Source organism: Corvus kubaryi, unplaced genomic scaffold, assembly GCF_017639235.1.
Source record: "Corvus kubaryi isolate FWS band 111438036 unplaced genomic scaffold, C.kubaryi_AGA036_p1.0 37284, whole genome shotgun sequence".
Lineage (NCBI taxonomy): Eukaryota > Metazoa > Chordata > Aves > Passeriformes > Corvidae > Corvus > Corvus kubaryi.
The window spans coordinates 6257700-6283998 of record NW_024581088.1 but is presented as its reverse complement, the minus strand read 5'-3'; the positions used below and the strand labels follow the sequence as shown (position 1 = coordinate 6283998).

General features: G+C 55.6%; 3 protein-coding genes and 2 long non-coding RNA genes across 18 annotated transcripts in view; 4 read left to right on the top strand and 1 right to left on the bottom strand.

The window, feature by feature from the left end:
• Positions 1-330: 330 nt before the first annotated feature.
• On the top strand, positions 331-1870 carry LOC121663674. Its single transcript, XR_006015708.1, has 2 exons — positions 331-1089; positions 1476-1870. It is a non-coding gene; the product is annotated as an uncharacterized LOC121663674 (long non-coding RNA).
• Positions 1871-4175: 2305 nt separating this feature from the next.
• On the bottom strand, positions 4176-20084 carry LOC121663657 (apoptosis-inducing factor 3-like). 13 transcript variants are annotated; one of them, XM_042026152.1, is made up of 19 exons: positions 11040-12319; positions 10346-10488; positions 10161-10270; positions 9965-10074; positions 9480-9524; positions 9317-9398; positions 9069-9181; positions 8591-8677; positions 8274-8365; positions 7959-8089; positions 7270-7385; positions 6789-6860; positions 6384-6447; positions 5872-5948; positions 5674-5791; positions 5306-5543; positions 4968-5043; positions 4438-4542; positions 4176-4313 (listed from the first exon to the last, which is right to left on the bottom strand). In XM_042026152.1, exons 2-19 carry the CDS (start codon positions 10405-10407, stop codon positions 4305-4307), a joined length of 1707 nt encoding a protein of 568 aa, XP_041882086.1. In that variant the 5' UTR covers positions 10408-10488; positions 11040-12319; the 3' UTR covers positions 4176-4304. The 13 variants fall into 13 exon arrangements, 12 of the variants coding, with proteins under 12 accessions (XP_041882086.1, XP_041882088.1, XP_041882081.1 ...); XM_042026154.1 differs by having other exon boundaries at positions 5445-5543; XM_042026147.1 differs by lacking the exons at positions 4176-4313; positions 4438-4542; positions 11040-12319 and adding exons at positions 14086-14240; positions 16886-17143; positions 19983-20084 and having other exon boundaries at positions 4549-5043.
• Positions 7324-12389, top strand: LOC121663676. The gene is made up of 3 exons (XR_006015709.1): positions 7324-7409; positions 7951-9466; positions 12304-12389. It is a non-coding gene; the product is annotated as an uncharacterized LOC121663676 (long non-coding RNA).
• On the top strand, positions 17288-22131 carry TLCD2 (TLC domain containing 2). Its single transcript, XM_042026173.1, has 4 exons — positions 17288-18231; positions 18591-18673; positions 19191-19273; positions 20778-22131. The coding sequence occupies exons 1-4, from the start codon at positions 17702-17704 to the stop codon at positions 21153-21155; spliced, it is 1074 nt and encodes a 357-aa protein (XP_041882107.1). The 5' UTR covers positions 17288-17701; the 3' UTR covers positions 21156-22131.
• The window catches only part of PRPF8 (pre-mRNA processing factor 8), a 24474-nt gene continuing 16242 nt past the window's right edge, over positions 18068-26299 (top strand). The window contains exons 1-5 of one of the 2 annotated variants that reach the window (XM_042026121.1): positions 18068-18073; positions 24565-24674; positions 24749-24917; positions 25445-25609; positions 25698-25916. In XM_042026121.1, the coding sequence (XP_041882055.1) occupies positions 24575-24674; positions 24749-24917; positions 25445-25609; positions 25698-25916 (653 nt within the window). In that variant the 5' untranslated portion in view covers positions 18068-18073; positions 24565-24574. Of the gene's footprint in view, positions 18074-24347; positions 24436-24564; positions 24675-24748; positions 24918-25444; positions 25610-25697; positions 25917-26299 lie in introns of those variants that run through there. The other variant, XM_042026120.1, reaches the window with a different exon arrangement.

Sequence of the window (26299 nt, the reverse complement as noted above, 5' to 3'; positions counted from 1 at the left end):
GCGGTCGGGGCTGCGGTCGGGGCCTCCCCGCGACGGGCGGTGGCCGCCCCGGGGGTGACCTTCACTCCGGGACCGGACTGGACAGACTTTGACCCGCGGCCGCTCCCCGCCGTGGGCACGGAGCGGAGCATCCCGGGCAGCGGAGGGCCGGGAGGGCGGCGGGGTGTCCCGGGGGGGACTGGAGGGAGCGGCTTTGCCGTGGAGCGGTGTGGGGAGAGCTGCCGCCGTTAGGGGGGAGTTGCTTTTACCGAGAGGACAGACAGTGGGAGAGGGGGGGTGACCCGGTTATACCGGGAGGGGGGCACCAGCTGGGGGCACGGCGTTTTTTATTAGCGGGGCGAGCTCCCACCGGGGCCCTTACCAGAGCCGCTGGGGTCTGTCGGTGCTGAGATGGGGTGGGTGGGAACCCTGTTACCGACAGGGAACCCCCCTCGTCGGCCCCCGGTGCTGGCGGGGCCCCCGGTGCTGGCGGGGCCGGCGGCTTCAGCGGCGGGTGCTGATTCACGGGCCGGCGGGGGTGGAGCAGGGCCGGGACCAGCTCGCTGGAATCCGGACCAGATGTACCCGGCACGCCAGGAATGCTCGGCATCCCCGCCGGGCCCCGCCGCCGCCGCTGCGCCCCGGCCACCGGCCCCGCACCGAAAGCCCCGCAGCACCCACCGGGGTCCGGCCTCCCCCGCTGCCCGCCCAGGCCTGGGGCCCGCCGGGGTCCCCAGTGCCTTTGGGGTGACGCTGGTGGGAGGATGCCGTGATGGCCGCCCGGGGGTTTCCCATGTTTCCCGTTGCCATCTGTCACCCACCGTGCCCAGTTTCCCGGGAGGTTCCCAAAACTCAATCCGCAGCAGCTAAAGCGCTGGGCGGTGTGAAAAAGGGGTTTTTTCCCACGCCGAGAGGGAAGCAGTGGAGTCCCACACCAGCCCTGGGGTTGGTGTCCTGGCCCTCCAACAAAACGACTCAGAAAAGGGCTGAGCTGCCCGAAATTCCCCCACCGGTGGCTTGGCAGCAGCCGCCTGACAAAGTGTCTTCCCTGTCAGGAAGCGGCTGGCTCCTGTCCAGGTGGGACCCTGCCAGTGCTGATGGATGCCCGAGGTGAGCCCTGGGAATGCCATAACCCCTACCTGCAGCGGCCTCCCTGCCGCGGCCACTGGGCCCTGCTGGAGCAGGTTGCCTTATCTCTTATTTTCCAGCAGAAATGGCCTTGGATTTCCTTGCCTCTCGCTCGTGGTTTAGGGCTGGCTGCAGGTGCTGGAGCTCACGCACCACCTGCTTTGGGAGCAGGGAGGGATGGGGACAGTTGAGGTCGGAGCTGCCTCTGGATTCCCTGCTTTGGGGGGATTTCAGCCCTGGGGAGAGGACAGAGCGATAGATCAGGATTGTTGTCGGGGTGGGGGAAAGGAGCAGCTGTGGCTGCTGTGGGTGACAGCTCAGCTCGGCACAGTTCGATCCTGGCTCTGAAATGTGCGTTCCCTTCCCAGATGCGGCCGTGCCACCCTGCTCCTGGCTAACCAGCACCAGTTCTTCAGTGGCAAGCTTTATGTCCTTCTCCAGTAGCTAAAGCTGCCAGTTGAAGAACTGTTGAATGTAGCCACTCTCTTCTCATCACTTGGACCTTGGATGCCAGCCAGAGCCATGCCCTGAGCGACCCGGATGAGCCATTCTGCAGCGTCCTGAGGATTGGAGAGCTGAGGATGAGTCTGACCAGGATGAAGAAAGTCTCCTCACAGCCTCCAGACAGAGCCTTGGCTGGAGGATTGCCAGGCAGCTGTGCCAGCAGGGCTGTCAAACTCTCCCCCTCTCAGTGGGGTGGCACTGAGCTGGGAAGTGACTAGAGGAGACCAAAAGAGGCATTAAACGTTGTTTTGCTCAACTATTCAGTTCTAGGAAGTTTGTTGCCTGTGGGTTGCCTGGACCAGGTGGGAAGATGGTGGGGGCTGCACACCCTGGGTGGGGGCACAGCACCAGAGCTGTGCCCCCAACTGATGCCAGTCTGGGATCTGCAGGTGAAGGGTTGATCCTTCAGATGCCTTGGGTTCGTCCCGAGCCAAAGAGGTGAGCCAAGGCTGGGCATAGCCCACAGGTCTGACCTGCTGCTGAGCTCAGGAGCTGGATTAATCCTGCAACATGCCAGGCAGTGGGATGGAGCCTGGGGAGAGGGCTGGCTCCACACCCACGCTGCCCTGCTGCAGGTCGGGCTGGGTGCGGTGGGGCCGGCCGGGCTACTGGGACAGGGTGACTCAGGGCCGAGTCACGCACGACTCCGGACAGCTGTTCCCGGAACTTCTGTCCCTGGGAGGCCAGGCAGCCCTGGCTGTGGTGCCTGGATTCCAGGTATTTTGGAACCCCCTAAGACCCCGAGGTGAACTTTAATGGGCTCCTCCATGGTCCAGGCTCTGGCTTGTTGGTGAATAGAAGCAGAAGGCTGCCCTGGAAGGAACTTGGAAGCTGCTCTCCAGGGCTGGAGAAGTCCCTGCCTTGCACTGAGTGAGAGGGGAGTTCCACGGGCCCAGCAAGGGCTCTAGGGAGCCTCTGCACCCCAGGCTTTCCCACAGGAGGCCTGGGACCACCAACTCCCAGGCTGTCTTGGTGAATGGGAATCAGGGGAGTGTCCAAGCATTGCTGCTCAGGGCCTGCCAGGAAGAGCACAGCTCATCCCAGCGCCGAGGGCGGGCAGGGAGGAACAGCCCTGTGCTGAAATGTCTGCACAATCTCAATCTGCCTGCCCAGGCTCCAGCTGCCCAAGGCAGGGCTGCTCTCAAACTTTGGCACCCAGCAAAGCACAGAAAGTGGCCTGGTGTCCATTAAGCGGGAGAAGTAGAATAAGTCTGTTGTCCTGGGGTCTTTCCTTCTTACATAAAGCTGCTGTGCTTAGTGTGGGCTTGCTGATGACTACAAGAAGCTGAGTTTCTTCGGGGTGGTTGTCACTCAGAGGGAGTGGGACTGCTGAATGCCCTTGGATGAGTTCCTCCAGCTTGAGGCAGAGCCCGTCTCTTCCACCACAGCTGCCCTGCTGCAAGTCCAAACAAAACAGCTGGCACCTGCTCAGTGCCCAACACATCCCAGAGGGCATCATCGAGGGGCAGAAAGTCATGGGCAGGGTGCCTGAGGGCAGGGAGGAGCAGCTCCCAGGCCGTGCTCCCCCTCCCATGCAGCACAGATTGATCTGTATGGGAGCTGTGTGCTCCATGTGCCTCACGGGGAACGTGTAGATTTGTCACGAAGGAACAACCTGTGCTGCTGAAACCCAGCTCTTTCCTGGGTCAGGTGTGGCTCTTTCAGAGCGGAGAGTTGCCCTGAGCAGAAGCACCAAACCCGTGGGATCAGGAAATCCAAAACGTCATAATTCAGGTCAAATTCATGTGTGAGAAGGGGCCAGAGGACAGGTTTGGGTGTTTAACACAAAACCAGTATCTCACCTGCTGAGCAGAGGGCTCAGGCTCTGGCTATCCTGCACTTCATGTGAAACCAGAGGGGGTTTGGGCTGGCTGTGAGTGTCCCTGTGGGAACTTGCCTGGTTCCTGGGACTTACCCTTCCTCCTGCAAAGCCCCATGTGACTGGTGAGTAAGTGCAAAGTTTCCTGTAGAAAGCACAGCCTTGCTCGCTGTTGCCTTGCAAGAATCTAGTAACTCTTTAGCATCTGGCCACCTCCTCCAAGCATCCAGTGCAGACACAGGAAAGGCTGGATCTGGGATTTCTCTGCCAGAGGCTGGCTGCTTGCTGCGGCAGCTAATGCAATATTCAAGACAGCAGTGACACTGCCAGCAGGTGCTGCTGGTTCAGAGGTTGGGTGGCATCCCTCTGTCCTTAGGGGCAGGGTATTCTGTGCAAGTTCCCGCACACAGCCCACCTCGTTCCCTGCTGGGAGAGCAGCTTGTCTCGGTCACAGCTCCCCTTGGTGGGAAAATGTGTTTTTGCAAAGGAGAAGGTCAGTGTGACCGGTGTGCTAAATGAGAGCTCCCTGCCAACCGGGAAGGAACAGGAGGAGCTGGTGGATCTCTGGCTGGTGCATCTGTGGATGTGTGGATGTGGATGTGTGGATGCTCAGAGCCTCAGCTGAGCCTCAGGTCATGGGCATCCTCCTCTCATCCAGCCCAGAACAACACCAGCTCTGCTGTGCTTTGCCTGGCACGAGTGGACAGCCAAAGGCTGTCTGCAAACACAAAATGCAGGTGCTGGGTTCAGCTTTGCTGATGGTTTTATTTCTCCAGGGTGGGAGGATGTGGAGCTGTTAACACTTGGTTGTGAGCCCCTCACGAGGGGCATGCACCAAGCTTAGCTTTGTGCCAGCGAGGGGATGTTGCCAATGTCACAGGCCCTGCAAATGAGAGGTAGTTTGGGGATTTGCAGTGACTCCTCTTGGTTTCGTGTCTCTCAGTGGGCTCTGCTGACATGGGGAACAGCACAGAGCCACCCACCAGCTCAGTCAGGATGTCACCTACTCTGCTTCTTCTTTGGAGATTTGTTTCCCCAAGTACAAAACTTCTGCAATCAGAGACACCATGGGGTCGCAGTTCAGGCTGGCAGCTGCAGTCACATGGCCATCCCTGGAAGGGAAAGAGGAAGAATGTGGATCTTCTCAGAGTACAAAGCTCAGCATAGCAGCATCCCCATGGCACAGTGGCCAGGGAGCAGCTGTATTTCAGAGGGCTCAGGGCAGGGTGGCTGGTGCTGCAGGATGCACAGGGACTCATGGCAGATTGCCTGGCAATGCTGGGAGCTGGGCACTGAGCCTGGGAGCAATGGGGCAGACGGAGAGATGTGTCCCAGGCTCTCTGCCCAGCTGGTGTCATCATTTGGGTTCATTCTCTTCTCCTTCCTTGCCCTGCTTTGGTTTTCTCTGGTTCAGCACCCAGCAGCTGCCTTTAGTGCACAGCCATGGGATGTGGAGCCTCCGTGGGATCTCTGCAGGCTGTAAGAGAGAGGACTGGGCCCTGTTCCCGGGGCATGGACTGGCCATGGATTCACTCACCTGATGTAAAAGATCAGGAATTTCTGTTGCTCCAGGCTGCCCTTCACAACAGTGTCCGTGTATCCCTTCCCACAGCCTATGAGAGAGAACCTGCTCAGGGAGCCCTGGCACAGCAGTTGCCACCCATCCCACCTCGAAGCCAGTGTGGGTGGGGACAGAGGGGACAGGGGCTGGGACAGGGCTGGGGAGCAGACATGAAGGCCCTGGACAAGCAGAACTGCCTTTGAGCCTCTCCTGGGTTTGGAGAGGGAAGTTCTTCCTCTGTGACCTCTAAGCCACTGGACATCAGCAAAGAACAAGAGCTCTGGGTGACCTCCAGGCCCAGGGCTCAAACTCACCATGGCAGCCAGTCTAGAGCTTGAGCTGCTTCAGGTGAACTCTGCAACCACACTGTGTTTACAAGCCCCAGACCCAGCTGGGTAGGTGAGCAGATGGGCAGGGAAGAAGTTCTGTTCCCCTCTCTCTGCCCCCTCCTACCTGCATAGCGGATGCTTTTCCCAAGCAACGTGGTCCAGAAGTAAGGAACAGTGCGCAACTCCTTCCCTCTCTTCAGCATGTTTAAAGCAGCACAGTGACCTGGGATGAGCCAACAGAGGGAATATTTTTCTTGCAGGTCCTTAAAAATTGTTCCCTGTGTCTCCTGCTGTTTCTTCTGTCCCGTTCCCATCTCCAAGAGAGCTGGGAAGTGATGTGGCTGTGCCCTCACCGTGGGCCTCGGCCACTTGTTGGTGGTGGATGCTGGACCTGTCCCCGTCGAGCAGCGCTACTGGGAAGGTGACCACGTCCCCAGCAGCAAAGACATTCGGGATGTTGGTTTGCATGTGCTGGTGGGACACAGGGCAATTAGTGCAGTGATGAGAGAGAAGGGATGCTCTGTGACCTGGGATACTCAGCTGGCACTCACCAGATCCACCAGGATGGCACCTTTGTCATCTCTGGCAATGGAGGTGCCCTTTAGAAATGTGGAGTTGGGGGTCGACCCTGTGGGGAGAGGAGCAGGGATGAAAGCTCTGCAGGGATGGGGAGGAAATTTGGCCCCACAGTGCCAGTTCCTGCTTGGAACAGAGCACTTGGAGCAGTGAGCTGTGCTTGAGCTGGTGCTGAGCCAGTAAAGGGGCAATAAAACCAGGGCCCAGGACACAGCACGCTCTGGGAACAAAGCAGGGACCTGTGGAGCTCAGCAAGAGCCAAAGGCACAGCAAGAGCATAACCAGCTCCTTTCCTCCTGCCAAGTGTGTGCTCATGGGCTGCTGACTTTTCCAGGTGCTTGGGGCCAAGAGGAAGGGCTGGATGATAACAGAGTGGGAAAGAGACTTCAGGGAATGGTGCCCTGGAAATGAACTGAGATGCCCTGGGCATGCTGGATGTTCTCCCCATTCCCAAAGCTGCCTCCCTCTCCCAGCTGGGGTCTCTTACCTATTCCCACCACTACCACATCTGCAGGGAGATTCTCTCCGTTGGCAAGAGCAGCCTCTGCAACCTAGGAAAGAAGGAAGGATCATGAACGAAGGGTTAAAACCTCTGTCCTAATTCCCACAGCCTCCCTGCTGCTTTGCCCTTTGCTGGCTTTTTGATTCCCCAGGTTCGGATCACCTTGTCCAACTAATGTGTGTTTCTGGGGATGTAAAAGAAAACCACACTGTTGTCCCTGGGATAGGAACACTTACTGGTGCCCTTTGAGCCCAGAGCTGTGTTCAGTGAAAAGGAAGGGAGGGTCTAGACAAGGGAGAGGAAAGCCTGATGTAGGCACTGGGTTATACCTCAACTTGGGCTTTTTTCCCCTAAAATTAGCAGTTCAGGGATCACAAAGGCATGACTGACCTTTCCATCCCTTCCTTTCAGCTCACAGAGTTCTGTTTTCATGCAGAACTTCACCCCTTTATTTTGCAGCATCTGAAAAGGACTGGTTTGAGTATTCATTAGGAAATTCCAGGCTATAAAAACAGCTGTACCCAGCCAAAACCCAGGCAGGCAGCTCTGCTGCTGCTCCAGGCTGCAGGGAGGTTCCATTTGTGTCCCTGGCTGGTGCAGGCAGCCTGGGAGCCTGGCTTTTCTCTGCAGTCCTGGTCAGGACTGGTGTATGAGGTGGGTTTGGGGTGAAGAATGTGATGTGTGGGGAGGGGAAGATTGGGACCAGCCATGTGTGCAGAGCTCGTGGGTGAGCTGTGGGTGAGGACAGAGGCTGGGCACGCAGAGTTATGACTCAGCACAGGGGCGAGGTTTCCTGGGCTGATGTGGATCCCTGGGCTGCTTGGATACCATGTGTTCTCCATCCTAGAAATCAGCCCCAGATTTTCCTAACCTTCATGGTGACACCTCCAACCTGAGGACCCAGGGTGTGCTGGAAAGGGAACTCCTCTCTTTCCACCACTGAGATGTTTCCAGCCTTGTCTGAGAGGAAGGCAGCCACCTCCATTCCTGCAAGGAAGAGGCATGCCCAAGGTAAGCCTGCTGCAAGCATGAACCTGCACCCTTGGAAACCTTCTCCTCTTCCAGGAGAACAAATCTGATGTGCTGCCAGTGCTGAACTGCTTTGCTGTGCATTTCTGGGCTGAGGTATTTAGCTCCCCCCATGCTTTGTTCTTGTGCACACAGACCTGGATATCAGGAAATGCAAAGAATAGCTTCTGGTTATGTACAAAATAGCTCCTGGTTATGTACAGAATAGCTTCTGGGCCTTAGCCCCTTGCTTTCCCAGTGTTTCTGGGGAATCCAGCTCCTCTGGAGGACAGTGACCTTTTCATAAGGCACATTTCCCTCTGTCCATGTGCAGCAATTGTTTATAGCTCTCAAAGTTTCTGGCTATCAGAGGAAAGAATGAGTGTGTGCTGTGTAACGAGCACCCCCAGCAGCTACAGGGCTCCAGGGAGGATCCCAGCCGGGTAGGGAAGGAACATCCCTTCCCTGAGGGCCTCTGGTTCATGTGCACACGAAACAGAAGGGGGTTTGAGGGCTCTCACTGATGGTTTGACACCCACTCCAGGCTGGTACCTATGAATGAAGCTCCTACAATCACCAGATTCTTTCCAGTTGCCAGCTCCAAGATCTTGCTGGACTCTTCTGGGGTTTGGAGCGTGCACACGTTCTGCAGGTCTGCACCTGGGACTTTGAGGAAACCAGAGCTGAAAGAGAGAGAATCCAGATGCATTTCATGATATAAATTAAACAGAAAGAATAAGAAAGGAGCACAAACCCACAGCTGTGTCATTCCACTCTGCCCTTTTATCTCATCTCCTACCTCCACCTCCACCTCCCAATGTTGTCCTGCCTAAAATCCTGTGTGTGGCAAACACCTTGTGCACTCACTGGCTGCCTGTTGCAATGAGCAGCTGGTGGTACTTCTGAGAGGACCCATCCATGAAGTGAACCTTCTGCTTCTGGAAATCCACTGACACTGCCTGCAGGAGAGAGGGGGCACAGAGCAGACAGGTACCTGTGATCCACTCTCTGTCCTGCCTGTGCCTGTGTGCCCTGTTTCTGGACACTCAGGTGAGATGAGGGATGCTGAGGTCCTCTCTCCCACTTCCCACAGGTCCATCCGTGGATACACAGATCAGTGTTACACCCTCCCCATGGCAGAAACAGGATCACCCACTGAGGACTGAGCTCAGCTGCACTGGTACCTCTTTCTCTGTCCAGAACTCTATGCCCTGGGCCTGGAGGAATTCAGGTTTCCTCAGGTAAACATCCTCGGCTTTCAAGTTCATTTCCTGGAAACACAACAAAAGCATGAAATGAAGCACTTCTTACAGGCAGCAATTGTCCTGGAGTGTTCACTGGGGAGTCAGTTTGCAAAAGAGGTGAATTTTGCATTAGTGAATCACAGCTCCCCACACCGCCCCACCACCTTGTCCCCACCCTCAGAAAAACCATCAAACTTTAGTGGGAAGAACTCAATAAAAGGAGATAAAGCCATCAGCTTATGTTGACTCTGATCAAAGACTTTCCAGGAGGAAGAAGATGTTTCCCTGGAAATAACACCCCTGTTCCTCTTGGATTCCTCAGCACTCCTGCTTTGCTCACTCCAGTGCTCCTGGCCCCGAGTGTGGCCCATGTCACACGTGGTGCCCGGGCACAGTCCTGCCCTCATCACACACGAACCTTGCTCAGTTTGGACTTGTCATAGGGAACATGCTTCTCTTTGGTGGCCATGATGATCCTGCCAGTGAATCCCTCCTGGCGAAGAGTCTCTGCACACACCAGGGCAGCCACACCTACAAGAGATGCTCATCTCAGCCCTCTGACACATCTCTGTGGAGGAGGAGGAGGAGGAGGAGCAGGTCAGTCCTCCCTGGAGAGGAGAGTGGCAGCTCCCAGTGTGTGTGGAGAGGGAAGATCCCTTCACTGACCTCCCCCCAGCAGCAGCATCGTGTTCTTGTTGAGGAGGCACCTCCTGCTTGCATCCTTCACCCTCAGGCTGCTTTCAAGGTCCTGCAACAAAGTGCAAAATGCCGAAGTCACACACAGCCTGAGGTGCTGCCTGTGCTCAGTGACAGCAGGTAAGGCCAGTACCTTCTTTTTTGCTGTAATAAACACCTTTCCATCTTCCACTGTTACCTGAAGGAGGGAAAGGAGAGGTTTTTTAAGTGCTGCATCCATGAGGTTGTGGTAGGAGCTCTCCTGGGAGATCCTGGTCCAGTGTGCCATCTGTCTCTGACTCTGATCTTGGATGTCACATGATGCTGAGGAGCTCATGAGCTTTTCTTCTCATCCCAAGAGCACTCAGGAAGAGCTGTAAATCCTCTTTTTCATTCCAAAAGCATTTGTGCTGACTCTGAGGGATACCAGGATCTACAGCATCACCTTTCATTGAAAGGAGCTTTAGGGCAGGGAATTACACAATCCCAAGAAACCACCCCAAAGATCATCCCTTGTGTTGAAGCTCTGTGGGACAGAGCTGTGGTCAGAGCAGGGGGCTTTCAGTTGGTGTCAGGGACATGGAGCTTGTGAGAGAGAATGAATGTGAGAGGCACCCAGATGAGAGGACAAGAAGTCACCTTAAAGCAGGAGATACAGTCCAGAGCAGGGTATTCCTCGATGTCTCCAGTCCTGATGTTAAAGCAGGCCCCGTGCCAGGGGCAGCGCAGCCTCTCCCCTCTCAAAACCCCTGCAAGAGAACCCCCAGCCCCAGCTGGGCAGTGAGAACCAACCTCCCCAATGTGTTCTTTTCCCCCTGCCCTGAGCTGGGGTTACCTTTGCTCAGCGGGGCACCGTAGTGGGGACATTTGCTGCCCAGAGCACGGAATTCCTTCCTGTTCCTCACCAGCAGCACTGGGTAGCCAGCCACCATCACCTCCAGGAGCCTGGGGCAGAGGTGCAGAGGTGCAGAGGTGGGCACAGAACCATCTAAATCCCCACCACTGCCCCCAGGTACTCACTGTCCATCCCCAACGTCGTCCTCCCTGCAGACCTCGGCGGTGACGGTGTCATCGCCGTCCATGCCGGTGGCTGCTGGGAGCTGGTCGATGTCAGGCACTCAAGGGGTCCCAAATTTCTGATGCAGCAGCAAAATGACTTTCAACTGGTGGAAAACACCCATTTGAATTTTGTGTCTGAACCCAACATCCGTTCCTCTGCCCTTTTCTCCTCTGAATTAACCAACTTCTTGTTTTCAGCCCCGAGTCCCATTAAACTCAACTGCAGAGCAGATGTGATTAATGGCTCTTGTAAACAAATACAATTATTTATGGGGAGGTGCTGCTGCCATATCCCATGTCTCCCTCAAATTGGGTCTAAAGAGATGCTTCAGCCTCTCCAAAGCCTCTCCAACATTTGTGCAGAGATGTTACTCATGGTAATTGCTGTGAAAGCACTAATTCCTGCCCAAAATGCCTCCTGGGCTAGAAAACAGTCAAACCTCTTGGTCCTTAATGCTGTCCCTGCCTTAGCAGTCATTGAGAGGCTGATTAGGAATCTCCCTCTCTATTTTGGAGAGAAAAAAGCAAGAAATGGAGCAGAGGAAGGTCATTCAAGGCAGGTTTCAGTGCAGGGTGGTGACTTGCTCCTGCAAATCCCCACTGCACCGCTGCCCCAATCCCAGGTTCTTTAAAAGAAGCATCAGTGGGTACTCACCTGGTCCTGCCAGGGGGGTTCAGGCACCCATCCCCCAGGTCAGAGAGCCACCACTGCTTCTGTCTGCGACTTTCTCCTGTGAGGTGGCACCCTGGTGTCTCACCACAGATGTTCTGCCCACTGCCAGCCCACGGCTGGTGATGCTCTCCCCGAGTTGCACAACATCCCCATCCATCAGGAGACGTGGCTCCTGGAAGCAGCTGCCTGTCAGGGAGTTTTATCTGATTTCTGCAACTGGCCTGGGCCTAATTAAGGGTATTTTGCTGGGGTTTAGAGTTGCAAAAGAATTGAGGGCACATAGGAATTATGGCACAGGTGTGGTGTAAAGATGGGGTGTGTCGTGGGCACTGCGACCAGAAACTCGAGGGGATGCAGTGATATCCCACGGTCCCTTCCCACTGCCCCTTTTCCTGATGGAAAGCATTCCAGCTCCACACAACACATTTTTGCAGCACTTGGGAATGTTATTGCTACTTTTTACATATTTCAACAACGTTTAAAATTCTTTAATTTGATCTTCGGGTAGGATTTTTCTCTGTTGATTTTAAGGAGCATGAAGTGTTCAGCAGCTCTGCACGTGCCTTAAATCTCAGCTCTGCTCCTGGTTCAGTCACTGATGTCCAGGCACACGATCCCATCATCCCTTGGCCCGTGAAGGATGGCATGGAGCAGGAGGGTGCTGCTTGCTGTGCTATTTTTACAACGAAGTGGGAGTTGCAAAATACCGGGAGTAACACCTACACTGTTTGTGTCTCCTCTTGTTCTTATCTGTATTTCACAGTCAATATGTTTCACAACTTAAAATATGCCTCAAAAATTAAGGGGGGAAAAAGTTACTAACAGCCTGCTTCCATCATCTCCCTTGCAGAACAGGAGATCCGCAGGGATCAGCTCCCTGCCAGCAGCACCTTCCCAAATCCAGCAGCAGGGGGGATAAAAATCCTTTAGTGGGTATGACCCGGAGAAGAAGGCACGTGCAGGATGCTGGATAAGTGCAGGCAGGATTATTTGGGAAGCAGTTCAATTCATGGAACCCTGTAAACCGTGAGCACCCCTTCCTACAGAGCAGGATACCGGGACACTGCCGTGTCCGGATAATCCCAGCCCACGGGCTCTGCACACCCACGATGGGCACAGGAATGAGGAATTTTCTCACAGCACCAATGAGCAGCTTCTGGGCTCTGCCCTCCTGGCCAGGAGCCTGAATGTGAAGCAATTTGGCTGCCAAATGTCCGTATTTAAATTCTCTGTAATTATTCCCCAGAAGCACGTTCCCACGTGGAGGAGCAGCAGCCCTCGCTGAGCGTTCTCTGACTCAGCAGAAATCGCTGGAAAAACCTTTGCTCACAGATGGAAATCTGCAGCGAACAGGCAAAGGGGCAGGTACAGAGGCGTGCAGCTTTGGGATGAGGCAGGTGGAGCAGGGACATTTGTCCTGTGCAGGGACATTTGCACTGCAGGGCTGCGCAGCAGATCTGGCTGCTGGATGCCAATGGATGCTGCTGGATGCAGCCGAGCACCCAGGAAAGGCTTTTGTAAAGTGCAAAGGAAAAGGGCAAAACAAAATGCCTGACAGAGGCAAGGATGATAGGATATAGAAAAGGTGATTGACAAAGGATAGAAAGCGGAAAAGGGCATTGAATGCCCTTCAGAGAGAAGGTTGGGTTGGCTGCAGGGATGTTGGTGTGTGTCAGGAACACACAATATGCCCTCGAGGGACTGGGATGGGATTGGAGGCAGATTTTCAGGAAGATGCTCTGTAAACATCTTTTGGCCCTTTTTAGGTAAACCAGAGGTGGTTACTCAGAGGGTTTTAGAGTTCATTACTTTGCTTGTAGCACAAGTCAGGATTAAACACAGGAAAGAAGAGAGGAAAAGGAAGTGGTGCCCTCAACCACAGAGCCCAGGTGGGCATCAGATATCTGTGAGCTGATCTGCCACCCACATTGGTGCTGAGTCACACGAGCTGCTGAGCTGACCTTGGATTTTATTTTAGGTACCTTCACTTCTGCTGTGTCTCCTTGGTGTTGCTGGCCCTCCAGAAAACTCAGGTTTAGAGGCAAGGATTTAAGGGGTGTAACTTTCCTCCCTTCAAGTTCCCACCACCATCAGCTGGTGTAGCACATTTTTTCATGCCGTGGCTGTGTGGATGCATCTTTTTTCCCACCTCTTTCCCAGCTCACCCAGCTCAGGGCCCTTCTCTGCCCTACCAGACCCGCTGATTTTAACAAGCAGCACCCACAGAGTCAAATCATAGGAAAGCAGCTCAGTGGCAGGAAGAGGAAGCGAGGTGAAACCTGCAGCGGAGCTGAAGTGATTAATGGGGCACTGCTCTCAGAACAGCTTGGTTTGTGATATTAATAACAAGAGAATTCAGGAGGGAACCTAACCAGTTCCAAGCTGCGGAGCCAACAGCAGCAGGAGATGCAGCGGGGAAGCTCCTGTGCTTGTATTTGTAAAATAGGAGGAACTGAGTGGGCTCAGAGGGTGTGATGCTGATCTGGGTGTAAGGGCTGGGATGTGCTTCCACCTTGGAGGACTCATTCTTAACCTGTCTGAAATGCAAAAAAACCCCACGTAGTCATAAATGCATTGTCAGGTAATCATAAAGCACATGCATATTCATCAAAAATTACTTAAACTTGAGATTGGTGAATTAAACACAGAAAAAAATGTTTATCCCACAAGGGAAGAAGACAAGGAAAAGGAAATATTTAGTGGGATGGATTTGCTTACAGGGTAAGAATAATTACATGTGGTGTTTCACATTTTCTTCCTAAGCATTCGTGTCTGGTGATGGTGAGAGATGGGACACAGGCCTGGCAGACACCTGGCACCACTTCTCCACGGTGAACATTGCAAAAGGAAAGAAGGAACCTGAAACCTCACTAATAACAGCACATAAACTGCTCAGAAAGTTGAAATATTTGGGGCATGGCAGCTGCTGGAAGCAGAGAACTGTAAGGAACTGCCCGTGCTGCTGTGCTCGGAGGGGATTTGCCAGTCAGTGTGTTCTCAATGGAATTTTGCTAATCCCATGGCATACCTGTGCAGCTGGAGTGAGGAGAGAGCACATCCTTCGTGCCACCGGTTCATGACAGCTGCTCCAGCCCAAGCCCTTGAGAAACAGCCGAGCCTGCAGCATCCTTAGGGACACTGCTGTCAACACAGGTTTCTCCAACAAGTCCCTTGTGCCAAGTCCTGAGGAAAAGAAAAATATCCTTCCAGTCCTGGGAAAAAGGAGGAAGGCCAAAAGAAGAGTATCCAGATCAACCTGCCCTGGGGTCATTTATCACATGGGCAAAGCAGACTCTGCCTGGGTGGTTTGGGAACATCCCCACATGCCAGGCTGCAGAAGGCAGCTGCTGTGCCCAGTCTGCAGCTGGCATCTGGCACCAGAACATCCTGATTCTGTAAAGCTCCCAGGAGATATTGTACTGCGGGAATGATCTCAGGAAGGATGAGCAGCCTGGGCAGCAGAACACCTGCAGGGCTGGTGAAAACAGTGGGAGGTGGGAGGGAAAGCCTTCCCTCAGGACAGGGAGCTTGCAGGCCTGGCCAGGGTGAATGGACAGGCTGAGGTGCAAGCGCAGATGATTTCCTCTGCCAGATGAGTTCAAGTCCTGAGGTCAGCGGTGAAGTGCTGCACATTTTGGCATTTCTTGCATTAAATCCTGGAGCTGCTCACCACACTCACAGAGACTGAAATCCCTTTCTCCCATGTCCACAGCAAGTTCTACCTGGAGAATATCCGGCTTCCACATCAGGAAAATGTTCCTGGCTGGAAAGGGTAGATGCTCAAGTCTGAATTGATTTCAGCTCTCTCCACAGCTGCCTCTGCAATGCCTGGGCATGCTTTGCCATGCAGAACCTGCATTTTGCACAGTAGATCCTTTCATAAGTGTGGAGTTCCAGACTTCCTGAATGGAGATGTGGATATATAAAGCATTCCTACATATCTGACTTCTTATGGCCTAAGCAGACAGAGTGGTGACACAGTTTAGAGAGGGATGGAGACAACAGCTAATTAAAGTTTGGAAGCCAAGCTGCTTGATTTGTTTTGAGCTCTTGAACTCCTCAGATTACTTCAGGTGTGAGCCAGGTCTGGCATTAGGTGAGCAGATGGGTTTTATGACTCCCTGGATGCACAAAGGCAGATTAAGGGAGGGAGGCTTTCCAAAAACAGGAGCATAACTTGTGCCTGGCTCCCACATTTGTTGGCTTCGGTGAGTCCTCTGTGGCATTTGGGAGCAGAGTGGGCTCCTCATTAAAGAAGGGATGGTGGAACTGCAAAAAGCACACCCAAACCCCCATCCAGGAGTAGTGGGGAGCATCTAGGGGCGACAGAGTTCAACTGGCAGAATTCCTATGGTGGATTACCACTAAACTGTCAGCTTTTTTTTTGTGGAAAACGGATTCATCTCTCAGCTGTGCTGCTGAGAAACTCCAGCCTGGGAAAGGGAGACAAAAACGATTGTCCAGCTATTGAATAAAATTCCGTACCCTCGATTTACACCCCGAGTGCTGCTGGAAAGCCCCCGCTATGGGATTAGCTGTGGTGCCCGTGGTATTATGGGATGGACCTGGGCACGTCCTTGCCGGTATCTGCAAGGAGTCCCCAGCCCTGCTGGGAGCAGGCACCGGCAGCCACCCGGCACCAGGCTGAGCTGCCTCCCCGCAGAAAACGAGGTCGTTTGGGGACAGCCGGAAAACTTCTGGAAATTTGGGTGAAAAAGGCAGTATCTCCAAATAGGTGGGAGTGAGGAATCCCATCGGATCGGGCTCCCCGTTCTCCAGCGGGCGTGCAGGGACCTCTTGTGGCAGCTGCGCCCGGGAGCTCCCGTCGCTGCTCTTGCGTTCGGGTTCTTTTGGGACAAGCCTGGCTCCCGAGCCTGTGGCGTGTGGTTGAATATTTGGCCTGATCTGCTGTCAAGGGACTTGTTTGTAACTGGGCTTGGAAGTCTCCAGTTCCAAAACCGCCCCCGGTTAATGCCATTGCTGCAGAGGAAGGAAGACAAGGAGAAAAGGCTGGAATCGGGGTTGTAAGAAACTACAGCTCAATGGGAAGCCCTGGTAAAGTTAAGTAAAATCTGGGCTAAAATGAACCAAAAAGTAGTTTATATGTAACTGTTGGTAGTGCTCTAGCAATGGGATCAAAGTCCTTGAATCAGAGGCTAAATTAATCACGGCTTAAATTCCTCCCATGCAGAAGTGGTAGGTAAAAGCTCTCCAGTCTCCAGAAATATTTTAACTGTTCCTGTCCCCGAGCCTGGCTGAATGCTCATCTTTAGGATAAACACACCACAAATAGAGGAGCCCCTGGGAAATGGGGCTGGGCTTGCAGGCATTCCATGGTCTGGGATTCTCCCTGCAGGCAGGTGAAGGGCAGAGGTGTCACCAGGGAAAGGGGCAGTCAAGATTTTTTGAGGCTAAAACACCACGGATGACTTCTCATTTGGAAACCGGCTCTATGCAGTTTTATACTCAATTAATTGTTAAACGCTTTTTCTCCTCAGTGCCCTGAGCAGCCCAGCACGTCTCCAAGGCACATCTCTCTTTCCTCAGCACATCTTATGCTGAACAAAAATGTCTTTGCATTTGGTCTTCTCAGTAACAGATTAGCCTGTGTGATCCCTCGAGTCCTAATACACGAGATTATTTAAAATCTCCTGAGTACTCAGGGCTGCCTACTACTTCAGGCAGTGTCTCCCTGCCACGTAACTGTTATGAAAGTACATTGTCTTGCCTGGCTTTTAAGCAGATTTGTGCAGCATGAACAGATGCTTTTCTACCAATTGGGACTATCATAGAAACACAGAATCGTTTAGGTTGGAAAAGAACCTCACCCATCTCCCAATTCGATTTAATCACTCAGCGTCCCTTCCATCCATGTGTACTTGATATTTTTGTGTCCATCACCCCAGAGCCAGGACAGCAACTAAGAGCTCAGGCTCCACACGCTTCTGTTTCAGCGAAGAGGAAGTAGAAGATTTCATCCAAAATTAATACCTCAAAGGAGAGGTAGAGTTTGACATTAATCCGTGTGTACACCGTGACTCATCCCGGCGGCAGAAGGGGAAGCGAGGGCTGTGCAGCAGCTTCTGCTGGAGACATCAAAAAGCAACAAGAGAGAGATCAAATTACGGGAAGCTGGAAAAGCAGCATAGTTGTAGGGTAGGACTAAAATTGTGGCTACGGGATCGTGAATTTCCACAACCTCCAGACAGCAGAGCTGGGGTATCCCAGACATCAGGGGAGCTCCTCTTAGGATCAGACATGGGACAGGGGGATGGGGGATAACAGAGCAGAGCATTTTTAGGCAAGGCAATCAGATGTTTTTCCGTGCTCGGTGTGCCGATCAGCCCCGGTGGTGTGGTCTGGGGGGGTCCTGACTCGGGGTGACCGGTGGCTTGGAGAGCTTCTGCCCAAGGAAACAATCACGGTGACGGGCATCACCTGCCGGGGATGCTTTGAGGTGAAGGAGCACCGGCCGCAGCACCTCATGGACGAGGCGTTCGGCCACCCGGTGCCACCAAAGTGGGGGAGGAACCTCCGGGGACCGAGGGAAGTGCCCCCAGCTCCCGCAGAGCGACGGGACACGCGTTCCCCGCTCCGTGCCACGCTCTCAGCCAGCTCCAGGCTGGCGCCGCTTCTGCCGTGCGATGCCGGGGAAGGCGGATACATCCCCGGGGGCTCAATTCCCGTCCTCCCGCTCTCCGTGTCCCACGCCCCGACGGGAAGCGCTGCCGCTGCGTGTCCGCATCCCTGCGCGGGGGGATGCGGGAACTGCCAGCCCCAGCAGCGGGGCGGCCCCCGGCCCTTCCCCTCGGGGGCGATGCTCGCTGTGCCCCCGCCCGGGCGATGCGCATCGCGGCCGGGGCAGGGCGGGGCGGTGCCCGGGGCGGTGCCGCTGCCCAGGGCGGGCTCCGGGGCTGGGCGAGGCGGACCCCGTCGGGCAGCGAGGCCGGTCCCATGGGAGCCCGGGGAAGGCAGCGGGCCGCTGGATGCCCATGGCTTTCAGCCCGGGGCTGCTGGTGGTGGCCGGTTCCTTCGCCGCTTTCCGCCTGCTGAACCGGGGGCTGGAGCGGCTCGTGCCGCCGCCGCCCTCGGCCCGGCGCAACCGCTGGAAGTGGCGCAACATCTGGACATCGCTGGCGCACAGCGTGCTCAGCGGCGGCGGGGCGCTGGCCGGGTGAGCGGCACCGCGGAGCCCCGGAGAGACACCGGGCTCCCGGGGGACACTGGGAGGGAATGGGGCGTCCAGGGACCCCGACGGGAACCTGCGGCCAAGGGGGCACGAAAGGAAATGGGGGTGTTGGGGACCTTGGGGAGCGTGGGGACTTGCAGACTGGGGGGCACTGAGAGAGGGAGGAAGGTCCGAGGGACACCAGGGGATAGGGAGTCTCCAGGGAAAACAGGTGGCTGTGGGTGGAGCAGGGCGACAAGAGGTCTCCGGGGGGGGTCGGTAGCACCAGGTGGGTACTGGGGACACTGGGATGGAAATGGGGAAGCAGAGGCACTGCTTGACACTCACAGTCTCTCTCCCCACAGGTTCTACCTCCACCCCGAGCTGTCCAAGGACCTGGTGGGCACACACCCGCCCGGGGCGCACAGCCTGGTCGCCGTGTCTGTAGGTGAGGTGTGGCGAGTGGGCTGAACCCTGTTCTGTCCCCCGGGGGGTCTTCACGCGCTCGTCGGTGCCTGACACCAGCCCCTCGAGCCATGTCGCGATGTCTCAGGCACCTCAAACAATCGCCCTATTCTTGGCAAAGGACAGTGGCTCCTTTCTGTCCCACGGCACCCGCAGCCAGGAGGTACTGGGCACCGGGCTGCCCTCCACCGTCCTCGGGGGGAGCCAGGCCTTGGGGCATCCCAAACGTGCCCACATGGGGTTGGTGGAGTTAGTTGGTGCCTCTTCCTGGGAGTATGTTGTACAGAGTGATTGCGAGAGGCACTCAAAACACACCAATTTCCTTCTTTTGCTGTGTGTGATCCTGTTCTGTGTGTGACTTCCCACCCACACGGATGTGACCATCACTTCCCTGGGGGAGCTGCCCAGCCCAGTCAGGTGCAGAGCCCACTGGGGCAGGGGGGATTCGCTGGCACAGCCCTTCCTGACCCCCTTTTTATTCATGGACTCCCTGACCCCAGGTTATTTCCTTGAAGACTTTGTGGACATGTTATGCAATCAGAAGCTTCATCAGTCCTGGGAGCTGCTCTTTCATCACTCTGTGGTGAGTGCACCAGCACAGGTACCACCAGCGAGGCTGGGGATAGGGGACACGAGTGGGGCTCCTGCTGTTGTTAGTGTGGGCGTTTCCTTCCTGCCACAAAATATCTCTGATTTTATTTCCTGGGGAGAGCAGCCCAGACAGCAGGGCTGGGAGCTCCTTTTCATCCTGCAGGGCTCTGTACTCTTTGAGGATTTGCAGAAAGGCACCCAAAAATGGGGTAGGAAAAAACCATGTGTACATAAAGTACGGGGGCAGAGAGCTGGGCTGATCCACAGCAGTGTCACTGACAGCAGTGACCCAGGTGTCCCCGCTGGCACAGGTGAGCAGCTCACCTCCTGTGGCTCTTGCCCTCTTAAGCACCTTCGAGGAAGGGCTGCACACCCCCTCCATCCACCTCCCGCTCCCTAGGGTGCTTTCCTCTCCTTTGGGGCTGGTGTGGCTGGAGCAGCTGTGGTGCAGGACTCCTGCTCCAGTGCCTTCTGCTTGTCTTGCTGTGCCCACTGTGGGTTTCTCTCTGATCACCTCTGATGCCCAGGTGCCAGAGTGTTCGACCCAACCAAAACAATTCTGTGATGCTGAGACTGTGAATGCTGCAGGACAGGGGGGTGGCACAGCCTAGAGCTGAGCAGCAGAGATGCTGCGGGGTTCAGGGGAGGCTCAGGGGTGTGCAAGGCCTGGGGAGGGGGACAGGGACAGTGCTGACACTCACCTGGGATGAGTCAGGGGAGGCAGTGGTCAGACAGGCTCTCTCAGTGAGCCCTGGGGCTCTGCTGGCTGCTGCTGGTGAGCCGAAAGTTCATCTCCACAATAGAGCTAATTCAAGCCAAGACAGTGACTTAACGAGCAGGGAGCAGATAATCTCATTACAGAGCCCATACAGAGAACAGCATTAATAGCATAAACCAAAGGACTGAGTGTGCTGAAGCATGGGCAGGCAGAGCCTGTCCCCCTGCCTGGCAGGGAGGGTGCAGGGCAGGAATCCTGTCCCCAGCAGCCCTGTCCTCTGCTGCAGCACCCAGCAGCTCCAGGGTGCTTCAGGCCACGATGGGGGCATCCCATGGGGCTCTCTGATGCACCAAAACCACCTAATCCCTGCAGGATGTCTGTTCTGGAGAGAAGCCCTGAGCCAGCAGCAGCCGTAGCCCTGGGCTACAGTCTCCCTTCCTGTCCATTCACTGTGTGTGGAAAAACCTGCTGGGCCACAACAGGCTGCATTCCCCAGGCCACAAACAGCAGGGTTAGGTCAGGCTGCTTTGTCTCAACCTGGGGCTTAGAGAGTTGTTTTCCTTCTATTCCTGCTGGAACAAAAAAACCCACTCAGGTTTCGTGCAATGGTGAAGAGGTGCCAGAGGCTGCAATGCTGCAGGGATGACCAGTGGTTTGGCACTGCAGATGGTCTTTTCCACCTCTGCTCCATTCTGTGCCCAAGCGTGGAGAGTTCCAGCTTGCAACAGCTGGGAGCAACCAGCCCCTGGGCTCAGCCCCTCTTGTCTCTCCTTCCCAGGTGATTGTCTGCTTTGGTATTGCAGTGCTGCTCCACCAGTACGTCGGCTTTGCCCTCGTGGCTTTGCTGGTGGAGATCAACTCCATCTTCCTCCACCTGCGGCAGATCCTGCTCATGGCCAACCTGGTGCACACCACCTGCTACCGCCTCAACAGCGTCGTCAACCTGGGCACCTACGTGGTGTTCCGCATCGCCACGCTGGCCTGGATGACCCACTGGCTCTTCCTCAATCGCCAGAACGTGCCCCCGGCCACCTACGCTGTGGGCACGGTGGGCATGGCAATCATGACACCCATGAACATCATCCTCTTCTACCGCCTGCTGCGGAGCGACTTCTTCAAATCCAGGCGGGATGTGCAGCGGGAGAAGGAGGAATAGCCCCCTCGCCTGTGAGGGGGAGCAGTGCCAAGCCCATGGAGCAAGTGGAGGGTGAACGTGGCTATTTCAGTACCTTGCAGGGAGGGTCTGCACTGACAGAGCATCCAGGCTTTTCTTGTGGCTCAAGATCCTGGGCCCTGCGCAGCAGAGGAGGTGTTCGTGGACCAGGCACTGTGGCTCTGCTCCCCAAACGCCTTTGGATGATGTGGTCGGACAATTGGGAGCTGCTCAGAGAAGCCTCAACAGCTCTCACAGCTCCCTGAGGCACCGCTGAGATGAGAAGGGGACAGAGCAGCACTGTTTCCCCACTGTTCTTCCGGACATCCCAACACAACAGGGTGTTTCCAACCCCTTTGTGCTGCAGCCCCCAGCATCCCATCAGCCACAGGACGCTGTGTCCTCCATGGCATCTCCCATGGGAACACCACCAGGCAAGACAGGCTCCAAGGCAACGGTCAGTAAAAACCAAACTCTGCACTGAGCCCTCTCTGAGGAGACTGTCTCAGGCTGAGACCTGGCTGGGTGGCTGCTGCCCGCTGTGGGGTCCAGCTCGGGGGCAGCCCCAACCTCTCCTGACGACTGGAGCTTTTTTCATGGTGTTTTGTCCCCAGATAATTTTAAGTGCCCATAAATGAGCGTGGGAGAGCGCAAGTGGCTGGAGGGAGGATGCTGTGTGATGGTCACTTCCCACAGATGTGGGGTTTTCAGGCAGCTTTTAGGATTCAGGCATCTGTTGGGAATGACAAGTCGTGCTGCAGAGCCCAGTGTAACGCTCTCACCTGGCAGCAAAGGCTCTTACTAACACGAGCTTTTAATAAATGGCTGCAAATGAAATGGCTTGAGGGGAAGGGACTGAGAGGGGACAAAAGGACTCAGCATCCCAGCCCATTCTGGGGGTGTGTCACTGCTTAGCACAGTCCTTACCCTGTGTCTCCCTGCCATGGAGTGAAAATACACTGTACACTGGCACACTCTACCTTTCTTACTGTTTTGGGCTTTTTTCCCCGCCCCTCTCCTTTCTGTGGAGGAAGATGAAGGTTTTTACATGTATTTTACTCCACATTTCCTTTTCCCCACCGATTCTCACACACTGGATTGTTTCCCAGCAGCCCAGCACTGTGTATATAACAAGATCATCCCACTTGGGGTTACATGCACCAGTCTGGAGAAATCCACTGGACCAGTCACGTTTCCTTTGTGTGGCAAATAAGCTTTAACGCAAAAATCTCCCATTTGGTTTGAAGAGCTTGGGGACAGGCTGGAACAAGGCACTGCTCAGAGAGGGTGGCACGTGTTTTGAGGAGGGATACACATTCCTGCTGGGCAGGGAAAGATGAGTGATCTGTGGGCAGTTTGGAGGCTGGAAACAATGCATGGCCAAAGCTGCTTATGTTTCTATTTGTGGAAAGCAGGGAAGCTTCCAGGTGTTGCGGACACCTGCTCCCGGTTTGGGTTTGTCACCTCAGGCAGTGTTGAGGTGCCTGTGTGCCCCTCACAGCTCCCAGCTGGAGCAGAACTGTCACCCAGGGCTTTCTCTTTGGTTTGAGCCACGTACTCCCAGTTTTCCAGGAGCTGCTCTGCTGATCCCTTAGCACAACCTCTGCATCTGCTAAAAACGCTGCCTCTGCTCTCCAGCCTCTGCCCACACCAGAGATGTTTTTTCTCAAGGCCTGGATTGTGTTCCCACATTCCTGCTGTCACGTGGATGTCCTGTACCCCGGGCACGTGGGGTTGGGGAGCCTGTTTTGGGCACCTCTTAATCCGCTGTGATTTTCCCACAGGGCTAAGGTGGGATAAGCAGCAGCTTTGCAGGTCGCTGAGGTCAGATGTAGGGATGCCCTGTGCTTGTCCATCCCAAGGAAAAGTGCCACAGCCTTGGCTTGAAGGGTTTTGGGAAGGACTCACCCTTCTATTCCCCCCCCATACAGGGGGTCACAGGGCTAGAAGGAGCATCTCGATCAGGGAATTAATTGCTGGGGAGCAACACCCCAGTCTGCCACCCACTCACCCCACCTTTCACCCTCATCCCACGAGCCAATATCCCTCCAGAACAAACCCCTCTCCTCATGGGAGCCCCTACCCCGGCAAAACCCTAAGACAAGTGGCTGCCCGGCTGCTGAGTGGCCTTGGCAACATATTGAACCCACTTACAGTGAGCTGGACCTCGCGTTTTCACAGATGCTGGGCAAGCACTGAGGCCTGGGGTGGACCTGTGCTCCTGGAGAGAGGCAGGAAGGAGGCAACGAGGTGGGTGGCTATTTGCTGGGGGATTAGGGGCCATAGCGTGGCCGTGGGGGCAGCGCTCGGGGGGTGGCATCACTGGGGCGCAGCATCCCCCTGCCTGCCTGGGGTACGGGGGCTGGCTGAGATGGGCTCAGCCCCGCTGAGGGGACGTACAGGCCCCGTGGGGGATGTCCCCAGGCTGCTCCACAGGGGACATCAGCGGGATGTGTCCGGGATGCGCCCAAGACGCTCCCCTGAGGGCAGCACCCCACTCCCGGCCACAGGCGCCTGGACCGGCCACAGCCGCCGGGAGGCGAGCGCTGGCCCTTTTCCATGGGAAACCAAACTCAGCCACACAGTTTCTTGACGCCAGCTCGGAGGTGGCGTTTGGCACTCCAAGAGCAGCCAGAGTCCCAGTTGCTGGCAGCTTTGGTCCGGGAGAACTCCTGCGCCGTTCGCAATTTTAGGAGGCGGCACTCCACTCCCGGCCACGGGCACCTGGAGGCGAGCGCTGGCCCTTTCCCATGGGAAACCAAACTCAGCCACCCAGTTTCTTGACGCCAGCTCGGAGGTTTGGCACTCCAAGGGCAGCCAGAGTCCCAGTTGCTGGCAGCTTTGGTCTGAGGGGAAATCCTGCGGGACCCCCGGCCCCTACTGCCCTCCGTGAGGGCAGCCCGGCCGCACACAGCCCCGCCCCGGGGCGCCCCCTACAGCAGCGCCGAGTACGCTGCGCCAGGCTCTGTCCAATCAGAGGCGGCGCCGTGCTGTCCCCGCCGCCCCTCTCCGCCAATCGGAAGCCGCGGAGGGCGGGACCGGGGAAAGCGGGACACCACACCGGAAGTGTGCGCCAGACGCAACTTTTCCCCATATTCCGCCCTCAGTCCCGCCCCCGCCCCTTCCGCGTTCTGATAGGCTACGCCTGCTGTCTGTGAGACTTCCTGAAAGCTGATTGGGCAGCCGGTGCTGCGCGTCCCGCCTACATCCGGGTCCCCGAGGCGCGGTAGCGGCGGTGTGGGGCCGCCATTGTGGTGGGGGAGCGCGGGGGTCGCGGCTGCCGGTGAGGGCGAACGGGGAGCGACGGGCCCAGGCTGGGCCCGAGGCGGGCGGGAGTGGCGAGGGAGCGATCGGCGGCGGCCTTGTCGTGGTCCCGTACCTCACCCTGAGCCCCTCTGCACCCTCTCCGCAGGTGCGTCGCCATGGCCGCCGTGTTCCCGTACCGCGGCGGCTGCGCCCCGGTGCCCAACCCGCTGGCGCCGCTGCCCGATTACATGTCCGAGGAGAAGCTGCAGGAGAAAGGTGGGTACGGGCCCGGACACCCCAGATCCTCCGCGGGGGACAAGGCCTGACCCGCCGCCTCTGTGTCCCCGCAGCCCGCAAGTGGCAGCAGCTGCAGGCCAAGCGCTATGCGGAGAAGAGGAAATTCGGGTTCGTGGACGCGCAGAAGGAGGACATGCCCCCTGAGCATGTCCGCAAAATCATCCGCGACCACGGCGACATGACCAATAGGAAGTTCCGGCACGACAAGCGCGTCTACCTGGGGTAAGGGACCCCCGGTGTGTGACAGAGCGGGAGGTCCGGGGATCCGCCTCTGCTGCCTTAGTAGTTGTTGAAGTGGATCAGCAAAAGGAGTTGTTGCTTTGAATTTATGAGAAGAAACAATACCCTGCATAACACATTGGTTTAAAAGAAGTTGGAGAGAATATTAAATAGCCAGCATATGTTTTTTGCAAGATTGAAAAGCATCCTGAGTGTTTCTTGGCTGTTCAGGTGCAGAGATCTGTCTAATGCACATCATGGTCTGTTGCACTAACTTACCATTACCCATAAAAATTTAAAAAAACCCACTTAAAACTTCAATTTTTGTTTGTAACATTTATGAGAGCTAAATCAGTAGAAAACCTTTTGCTAGTACAAAGGTAGAGTGGGGAGTTCACGGATTTGCCTTTTGAACAGGTCAGATGAGCAGCTTGCAGGAGGGAAAACTGGGAGGTAGTTGGGCTTGTGGCAGGTGGATGGCTGTTCTTGAGATCCATTCCAGCGTGGTTTCCCTTGATTTGTGGTTGCAGTGCTCTGAAGTACATGCCTCATGCTGTGCTGAAGCTCCTGGAGAACATGCCCATGCCCTGGGAGCAAATCCGAGACGTTCCTGTCCTGTACCACATCACCGGCGCCATCTCCTTTGTCAACGAGATCCCCTGGGTCATCGAGCCTGTCTACATTGCCCAGTGGGGGTAGGTGCCTTCTGCTTCATCCAGGTGGGACAAAGCCTTGTGCATACACCATAAAATCCGTGTTTAATGTTCCGCTGATTTCCTGCAGGTCCATGTGGATTATGATGAGGCGGGAGAAGAGGGACAGGCGTCACTTCAAGAGGATGAGATTCCCCCCATTTGATGATGAAGAGCCCCCTCTGGATTATGCTGATAACATCCTGGATGTGGAGCCCCTGGAAGCCATTCAGCTGGAGCTGGATCCAGAGGAGGATGCCCCTGTGCTGGACTGGTTTTATGACCACCAGCCTCTGAAGGACAATAGGAAGTACGTGGCTGTGGTAGCACAATTTACTGGGAAAGGGGGAGAAAACAAACCACGTATGGATTACCTGTACAGAGCAGTGTGTAACCTTTGTGTGATGTTGGTGGGGAGAGAAAAACCTTCCGTCAAGGGTGGGAAGGAGAACCTGAGTGTTGTAAAGCTGCATCTTTGCCTGCAGATTGCTCAGAGGAGCTGTGGCTGGCCCATCCCTGGAGGTGTTCAAGGCCTGGTTGGATGGGGCTCTGAGCAACCTGGGATAGTGGAAGGTGGAAGGGTTGGAACAAGATGAGCTTTAAGGTTCCTTCCAACCCAAACCATTCTGGGATTCTATGATTCAGCATCCAGCAAGGTCTCTCTGTCCTGGAGGGCTGTTAAAACTGATGTTT